General features: G+C 43.6%; 1 protein-coding gene across 1 annotated transcript in view; it reads left to right on the top strand.

Moving 5' to 3' along the window:
* The first annotated feature begins 608 nt into the window (after positions 1 to 608).
* LOC129237157 (integrin alpha-PS1) overlaps positions 609 to 9,731 on the top strand; it is a 141,318-nt gene continuing 132,195 nt past the window's right edge. Inside the window, 1 exon segment of the mRNA XM_054871658.1 lies at positions 609 to 701. Coding sequence (XP_054727633.1) covers positions 609 to 701 — 93 coding nt within the window.

Genomic DNA, 9,731 nt, shown 5'->3' with positions numbered 1-9,731 from the left:
CAAGAATCGTCCACCATAACCCACTGCTTATATTTCCATGATCATTTGAATGTAATCAGTAGTTTCATCTTTGCACATCGATTTGCAGGAGCGTAGCCAATTCGAGCAATCGAGGCAGTAAATGTATGAGTACTCTAAAATTGCGATGGGATTCAATGGACGCGCGGGCACTACATTTATTTCGGCCGTGCGATTGCTGTGATCGCGTTGCTGATCGAGGCATTGTGGTTTCCATTTACGCATGTTGCAGCATCGTTTTACGCACCGCGCACTCACACAATCCCACAAATGTATTTGTATACTAAAACTAATGTCTGCGCGGAAGAGATGCTTCCTGTGGTTCAGCTTGGGTTTCTCACTTTTCGCGCTGTTTCTGTTTTCTTTTTCCACTTCTTCTCACTCCGGCCTGTATGTTAATTTTCACTTAGCCTACAGGCAATTTGTCATTAGACACCAATGGCAATTTTTCGCAACCAACCAAACTGCGCCTGCTGAGCGTTTGAAAGCCAAGCCAGCCAGCTCTTACGGCTCGTATTCGTTAGCTGCATTTTGCTAGCGCTTGAGGCTTTTCGTTGTAGTGCTGCAATTGCATTGATTTATTGATTCACATGAGACAGCGAAAGAAGATCACTCAATGTGGTCTGGCAGTGAAAATTGCATACCAACATGCCGCAGCGACATTAGCAGCAACAACAACAACAGTGAGTGAATAAATATATTGAAAATGTAAATGCGCGCGCGGAGCTTCCCAGGCTTTTTCTTTAGCTCTAGTTTTTCAACCGCACTCGACGTGGTTTTGTGGTCGAAATTATCGTATTTCGTGGAACAGCTTTTGGCTTTCCAGAGACGGAAGACTGCCACATAAGACTTAGATTAAGTGCTAACATATGTAACTAACTTGTCTTAATTTCCATATACTTGCTTTGTATGTATTTAAATATGTATGTGTATGTAAAGATAATCCCGCTTTAAAGCTTGGGGCAGTTTTCCAAAAACTAGATTCACACTGTATACTATGTAACTAGTGGGTAACTAGTCCAAAACAGCTGCAAAGTGGGACGGTTAGTCCTGGATTTGGCTGTCTCTTGTTTTTTTGTCGGGACGGACTAGCAAGTACAGCACTCAGACAACATTAAGTCCATTGTACTGCACTCGGGTTCCCTTTTTAATTATTTTTAAATCTACCCGACTTCCGAAGAAATCCAAGGAGCCAAAGAGCCAAGTTGGTCGCTTCTTAACACGCCAGTACCAAAGACTTCAAGCCTGGTTCGAGCGAAGGCCGGGCAAAAGCACAGAAAGTGGTTCACCGTCTCATCCTTCTCTCCATATGGTAGGCAGAGTGCACTGTCTGAGATGACTACCTTTTCCATTTGCGCATATAGAAAGTGGCCCATCATCAGTCCAACTAGCTGCCTGCAGTCCCTTCTGCTTAATAGGACAGGAGGATCTGCGACAGTCGGTCGGACATGACAGGTAACATCTCCACACCAACGCCGACTCTACAACTCGTACTCATATTGTGACTATCACTCCGGCTAAAAGAAGCCACATAATGAGATTTATCACAACGACTGTAAGCTTCTCTCGCATTAGGTCTAAAGTATATAAAACCGACTAGGGTTGCTGCTTACAGAAGTTGAATTGAGGACTGATCGCATACACTTTGAGTCCTGAGAACACAAGCCTGATTTTCAAATTACATTCTGAAAAAATTCAGTAACCATTCATCAATTCGAAGAAAGCATTCCAGATTTCTTAGAATTACTTTTTCGAGAACAATTCAAACAGAATCCATGCTGCCGAAAAATTAGGAGAGTTTAAAGAACAATACGCAAAGATCGCGTGAAATATTTTCTGGTCATCGCAATGGGCTTTGTGCCCACTATAGCCTCAGACCGACTGGGTTTGCTTTTTTCAAAGTTGGGGTGAAGGCTATAGGATTTACTAATGGCAGGGGGACTATTCTGAATATGTGCAATACAGCGCATTCTTCTTCTTGACTGGCGAGATTTTGACCCAGTTTAACAAAGCGCGCTCCCCGTTTCTTTCTCGTGCTAACCAGCACCAGTTGGACAAACTAAGCCTTCTTTTGCATATGGTACCACCAGCTGCTACCGCATCAAATTCTTTCAGAGCCGGAGCGTTTGTATCCATTCGAACGACATGACCGAGCCAACGTAGCCGCTGGATCTTTATTCGCTGCACAATGTCTACAGCCCCGTGAGGCGTTGTCTGCACTCACTTCGGGCACGCCCCGGGTGCTGGATGGGGAAGCCTTGGAATCACACGAGGGGTCTTCCTAGTTGGGTTAGGTTTTAATACTCGTGTAATGACTCTAAGTTGGCATAGAATCATCCATCCATGGCCAGCCGGGAACCAAACTAGCTAAGGAGGTGTCCCGAGTTAGAACCTTCTGAAGGTGATGGACAGCAATAGAATTTTTATTCTAGATTCCCACACAAGTGGCAATCCACCCGCTTCGGTGGCAGGGACAGGGAGTCTGGAGGACCTAACCATTACCAAGGTCTATCACTTTTATGAGCGAGACTGCATCCTGGAGGAGACGGGGGTTGCTAGCGCAATCTCCTCTTATTCAGAAATAGAGAGTCGTTCTTCTGTTTCGGAGGGCTTGTGTTGTGAAGTCACTTCGGTGGCGGCACGTCCTCCGAAGGAAGGCGAGTTATCGAAAAGTAGGGCAGGGAGGGAAAGGAGAAAGCGGTTGGCGAAGCTCATGGAAGAGAAATCCTTATGTGGCTCTGCCGGCCCTTCTGTGTATGTGTCTTCTAAAAGACATCGGTCGGCGGAAGTAAAACCCACGGAAGTCACTGAGTCCTCGGTGGGCACTAAAGCTCTCAAACTGTCTCACTCCCGAGGTAAGCGGAATCTTTCTCTCAAACATTCCAAGTGACGCCTCGAATATTGTCATCATCTAAGCTTTTACACCATAGGACGGCCATAAAAAGAGCCTTACAAAGTGTTAGTTTTCGCGTATATTTTGGTTTAAAAAAACACTGAATAAATAAAGCGGAACATGAAGATTTCATATCTAATATGCTCACCGGGCTCGGAGCATCGCAATATCTATGTCTATGAGAGCTGTAGAGATGAGGATGAAATCCATTATCATATCCTGTAGGAATACGCCTCGGGGAATGCATCTCTAGGAAACCACTTCTTCGACAATCTGGACATTTCCGGCACAGTCTCTCTGACGAAGCTAATTATGATAGTTTAAGGAGATAGTTTACGAATATGTAGGGATAAAGGCTGCAAAGTCTTTTCTGGAAATTGCGGTGATCCTTTGTGGCCATCATGTAAATTATTTTTATTAGAAGCCTTTGTATTTTTGGAATTTTAAAGAATTACAAATAGAATTTAGATGCATTGAATAAAAAAATATTATAAGAAAAGATACCTCCTGAACTGTAAGTACACTCACTGTTAAAAAAGTAACCAAATAAAACCAGTCTGACCTTTGCTAATTCCGCATAAGCTGACATCACCACTTTACAGAACTTTGCCACGCAGAAAGTTGCCGCTTTAAGGCACTGCGTGAGATTAGGCGAGATCCAGCATCAGCCTGTAAGAAGAAGCTGGTTCAGCGCTAGTCTCATACCAGCTCAACTTCCTGCCGGGTAACTTAAGCTGATTGCCACCGCACACATGCAGACTAATCCTGCCTTTGCTTTTCTTTCTGCCCACCGCAGAAACATAGATACAGTTTCGTGTTTCTGTCAAGTCGACTTATCTGACTTCCGATAAATCTACGCTTGTAAATTTAGCGCCAATCGCTGATTTACTGCCAGTGTGTGACTGCATGGAAGTACAACTACTTACATATGTTTTTATAGATACGTGTGTGTGTGTGCCTCAAATCCTGTTTTCGGTAAATACAAAATATTTTCATGTAAAAATGGACCATAATAGTCCTACAGACTAGTTGCTTGCCGCTTTTGATGGTAAATTATGGGAGCCAGACCTTTGAAAGAAGAGGTTCACATTTTTTACTGCTTAAGAGTCTCAAGGGAGTCTAGGACGTGGAAAAAAAGTTACACAAGATTCCTTCTTTTTCGTCCTTTCCTTCTCATCTCTTACATATAACTATTTTTACTTTTACGTGTGAACCCAAGCCATCACAAAATTTCATAAGAAGACAAGAATGGTCATGGCGCGAAAGTGATCAGGCACTTGAGACACAAAACTCATTATAAGGCCATTAGTATGGTCTGTTTCAAAAGGAATATTTACTTAATTTGTTGGAAGAGAATATCGGCAGAAAAAAATGATAACTGAAACTTACTTCCAGTAGCTTCCTAGTAGCTAGGCTGTAAAGTAGTCAGTGCCGCCTATTGCTGTAGGCAACTATACGGTCCAGCACTCGAAGTGTAACTAATTAAAAAGGCCATACATTTAGTTTGGAAAATTAGTTTTATTCAATTAAAAGTAAAAAATGTGTGAAAATAATACAAAATTAAGAATCAATTTGCTTTTTGCTCGATACGATCACATTTTGCCTTGAGAAGGTCCAGAAACGAATCGCCAGCTGCGCGAATGTGACTTGCAGGTATTTTGGCCCACTCGCGGACAATGGCTATTTTCAGCACCTCGAGGCTGATGAATCTTTTAGTTCGAACTTTGCTCTCCAAAATAGGCCGAAGAGAATAATCCATTGGATTCGCGTCTGCTGAATTTGAGAGCCATTGTGTGGACATTATGAAGTTCAGAGCGTTGTTTTTTCTTGGTTAACTCGAGCTTTGTGATACGGTGACGAGCCCTATTGAAACGGCCTTGGTCTGCCACTGAAATGTTTGTCTGCCCACGGCTTCAGAATACGATTGGAGAGCGCCTATCTGCGGTTACAGCGGCCCAAATCATTGGGCGTGTGCTGCCTCCTGGTGGTCCGCCGATGATCCAAATTATCGTATGAATGGTCGGTCAAATAAACCCTATCGGTTTGGGAGTTAACGAATTGCTCAATTTGAAAAATGTTCTCGTCAGAAAACACAATTTTCGAAAATTTACCGCTTTCAGTCAAGTGAAGCAACTCCTTCGCTCCCTCAAGCCTGACGCTTTGGTGTGAAATCATGCGCCTTTAGGATCTTGTAAGGCTTGACTTTGAGATCATTTTTCAGTATGCGACGGATACTACGGTCAGATATTTTCAGTTCTTTCGCCATCTGATTGGCATTTCATCGGGGATTTCGCTCAAGCTGCTTCTTCACTTTTTGAACCATTCACCATTTCACGTGACTTTGCAGTCTTTTGATGACCACCTCCAAGACCTCCAAAAATTTAATGGTCTGGTTACACTTCGAGTGCCGGACCCTGTAGAAGTAAGGTAGATGTGTGTAAGGTAGATAAGGTTAGGTTAAAATGGTTGCCCAAAAAGTTGGCACTTTTGGACGAAGAAATCAAATGCATCCTTTGTGATACCATTACGAAGGAAGTAAGGTGGAGGAAGACCGAGGAGAAAGGAAGCCGGTGGGAGGAAGGAGTGTTAGAGTTATTTAAATCCAGGCTTGGAAGATGAAAAAATTTGCGCGCGAGGAATTTGAGAATGGTTTATGAAAGCAAATACGCATTCTTGAAGGAAAGGTGAGCCAATTACTGCACTTAAAAGGAAAAGTAAAAAAATAATCCGTCTATAATTGGCGCGTACATCCATTTTGGGTGTTTGGCCGAGCCTCTCCTCCTATTTGTGGTGTGCGTCTTGATGTTGTTCCACAAGTGGAGGGACCTACATTTTCAAGCCGACTCCGAACGGCAGATATTTTTGATGAGAAGCTTTTTCATGGCAGAAATACACTCGAAGGTTTGCCATTGCCTGCCGAGGGGCGACCGCTATTAGTAACAATTTTTTCTTCATTTTGGTCTTTCACCGAGATTCGAACCTACATTCTCTCTGAATCCGGAATGATAGTCACGCGCCAAGACATTCGGCTACGCCGGCCGCCGTACTATGTAATGACTTTAAATTAATTAGTAAGCACCTATACACCGTTATAAGAAGGCATTTGAGTCCTCTAACTTCAAAGATCTAGGCGCAAAACGGACAAAGTTCTGCTGTATGCGTGATACGTCATCTCAGATGAGATGAGATGATTCAACCTTCTCCTCCAGACACCTGACGCAAAAAGGGCTCGAAGTGATGCCGAGTCTCACAGCATGCATACCTTTCAGGAGCAATAGCTTGTTTGCCTAAGGTCCCAATCTAACGATGGGGCTCTCAACTTTGATTTAGCTGGAGAGAGCAGCATTTCTAATTAAGCCGCTTACTATAAGACTGACGCTGCAAGGCTTGGGCTTGGTCTTTATTTAAAGGCGGCATCTACACGCCTTGCCGATGGTGACTTCGTCTTTGTAGTATTTACAACTCTACAGACTAGTACATCATCTGCTGCCTGTACGGGACTGCTTATTTGTTATTTCTAACTTATTCGCAGCTAGCCTCTGTATATAGAGGCATTTCACTATCCGCATCATGTGCCTCGCTCGGTAGCCTACGGCGCGGCTTTCACAGAGATAAATTCCCATGATGCCGGACTCCACTCTGTGGTGCCATGTATTAATTTGCGCCCATTGGAATAAACTTTACCCTGCGATCTCTCTGCGAGTGTCCTAAGATAGAAGCAGTTGCTTTGAAGCCCCCCGAAATGATGTAATTTTTTTTTTCGGTCGGGACAGACTAGCAAATCCAGCACTCAGACACAATTCATTTCATTTTACTGCACTCGGACTCCTTTTTTAATTTTCTGTAAATCAACTCGACCTTCGAAGAAATCTAAGTAGACCTTTTGGTGCCAAGGAGCTAAGGTGGTCGCTTCTTAACACATCAGTGCCAAAGACCTCAAGCCTGATTCGAGTGAAGACCGGGCAGACGCACAGAAAGTGGTCCGCCGTCTCATCCTCCTCTCGACACGCTGGGTAGAGTTCACTGTCTGAGATGCCTACCTTTTCCTTGTGCTTCACACATAGAAAGTAGCCCGTCATCAGTCCAACCTACTGCCTACAGTCCCTTCTTCTTATTGACTGGAGGATCTGCGACAGTCGGTCACTTTTGTCCATCTGAAGCCTCTATCAGCCTGCCAAGCTCGCTTGTGAGTTGAAGTAACCCGTTTGCTAATCGTTGCTTTGATGGCTGCAGAAGGGAGTGGCAGAACAGGCTCCGGGGCAAAGAAATTGGCTTCGGAGCCCATCCTAGCTAAAGAGTCAGATATCTCGTTACCTGCTATACCCCCATGTCGCGAGACCCATGTAAGCATCAGGATATTATGTCTACCGACACAGTTCAGCCTGTTTTACAGGACTCGACTATCCCTGAGCGCAGCTTGGCTGTCGCTGCAGATCTCATAATCTGACATAATCTGGTATTTGCTTGCTCTATTTAACTCCTACAATAACTTAGTTTCTCTCTGCAATAATTATGTAGTCACTCCTCTTACTGACAGCTCAGTGCCTGTAACAGCAACATTTCCTGTTTAGTAAACTACTTTGACATGATTTCATCGACGCTCTTTATAGGCCGCCGAGAAAAAATCAGCAAACGACAGCATTAGGGTGCGATACATAGGCACATGCAGGCAGTTATTGCAAAGCGCGTGGCAGCACAATCAAATGTTGCAAGCGCGTATGCAACAGCAATAAAAGCGAATGGAATTAGAAAAGCATTTATATGGGAAAAATATCACTCGTCGTGTGGGTGTAGCCAACAGCACTAAGATTTCTCTCTGCAGCAACTAATTTCTGTGAAAGTCTAATGCTCAGTGCAAGTCGAGTAAATAAAAGTAAATGAAAAAAAAAAACGAAATTTAAACAAAATAAGGAACCTCGATTAAAATGAAAATGATCGTGTTAAATGCGGTTTAAAGTTAAAGTTGAAGCTGAAATCAAGCATTTGCTTTTTCAACTTTTCTGTCAGCGCTACGCAGCAACTGCAGCTGCAGCAATACGAGACCGATCGACCGACTGGCTGCAGCAACAACAAGAGGACTGGCAATAAATCAGACACCTACACTTTGATTACTTCAACATTTTGACATTTACTTGAAAACACTGGCATCGAATGTGCGATCATTTGTGTGTTATTTTTTTTTGGGCGTGTGCAACAGCGATTGCTGCAACGCGAAGAAACACTCGAGTACAACATGCAGCGAGTGCTGCAACAACTTTTGCGGCAACAACAGTCATTGACTACAGTTAAATCGTCAGTTTATGTTGCTGATGTTGGCAGCTGATGTTGCTGATCCGGACACTGATACGGCTGTGTAATTATTTTAATGTAATTGTTGTTGTTGTTTGTGGTTATGCTGCCTTTTTACTTTTGTGCTGTTCCACGACTGTTGCTGCGGCTTCTGATTTCATGTCAGCTTTATGTCGGTGTCATTCAGGCATTGTGTCAGTCGCTTCAGCTCATTAGTTGAAGCGCATTTGCTTGTGTATTGGTGTGCCAGCCTGTGCCAATTGTAAATGGCAAGGTTTCGTGTTTGTTGTTGAGTCTGCCACTAATTATTTTAAATATGCTATATGCTGTACAAGAGGGCGCAAAATTAATCATCCCATTGAAGGATTTATTGTATTTGCAAATGGTGTCGCACCTCAATCACATTTGACACGCTTGAACTAAACAGTAGGCAATTGAGTAGTAAAGTCCTTTCTCGACGAACAAAACTTACCCTTTATAAAGCTCTCACCATACCCGTCCTATCGTATGGCGCAGAAGCTTGGACGGTGAGGCGTCACTTGGAGTGTTTGAAAGATAGATTCTGCCGAAGATTTTTGAACTGTTGCACGTTGGGGACGGCAAGTATTGTTGACGAATATCGCAGGCAAAGGAACAATGAGCTGTATGAGCTTTACGACGACATAAACATGGCACAGCGAATAAATATCCAGCGGCTACGTTGGCTGGGTCGTGTCATCCGAATGGATACGAACGCTCCGGCTTTGAAAGTATTCGATGCGGTAGCCGCTGGTGGTAACAGAGAAAGAAGAAGGCCTCCTCTGCGTTCAAAAGATCAGGTGGAGACGGACTTGGCTTCACTTGGTGTGCCCAACTGGTGCCGGTTAGCATGAGAAAGAAACAACTGGCGTGCTTTGTTAAATTGGGCCAAAATGGCGTAAGCGGTTACTTTACCAATCAAGATGAAAAAGAACTAGGCAGCCGGAGTATTCAAACAAAAATATTGGAGCTCGCAAACGGCAAAATAAAGAATGTCATCACTAAAAATCATAATTTTTATTTAGTTAAACAATTTATTCAAAAACAAAATTGAATGATGAATTATCGTTGGCTTCGGCGATCATCTCTAGTGAAACACGGGTAGACTCCTGATCCTTTGTATCCCATAAGTAGTGCTAACAACTCTTATCCCATAGAAACAATTTGTGCTCAAAATTATATTGGTTAGACTCCTACGATTCGTGGATCTGAGGTCCTCAAGTTGCTGAAAGAAGTGTTTACCGTGCGCTTGGTTCCTTCGCCTGGATAGTGCCGAATCGGGACGGAGAAGGTGATACAACACCACAGAGACATTAGAAGACGAGCATGAAAGCTGGCTACAAATATGGTGGACCCAGACGGGGGTGAATAGTATTGGTCCATTTAATGGACACCGTTCTGGACCTTCCCGAAGTAATTCAAAGTAGTTCCGCGAAGGGAGTCTTCCAGAAGAGGAGGACTGACTGTTTTAGTGGCTACCCCATTCGACGCAGTTGACAACGGTCGCTGTAAG

Source organism: Anastrepha obliqua, chromosome 2, assembly GCF_027943255.1.
Source record: "Anastrepha obliqua isolate idAnaObli1 chromosome 2, idAnaObli1_1.0, whole genome shotgun sequence".
Classification (NCBI taxonomy): domain Eukaryota; kingdom Metazoa; phylum Arthropoda; class Insecta; order Diptera; family Tephritidae; genus Anastrepha; species Anastrepha obliqua.
Note: the sequence above shows the minus strand (reverse complement) of the source record. Positions and strands in the feature narration are given on the sequence as shown.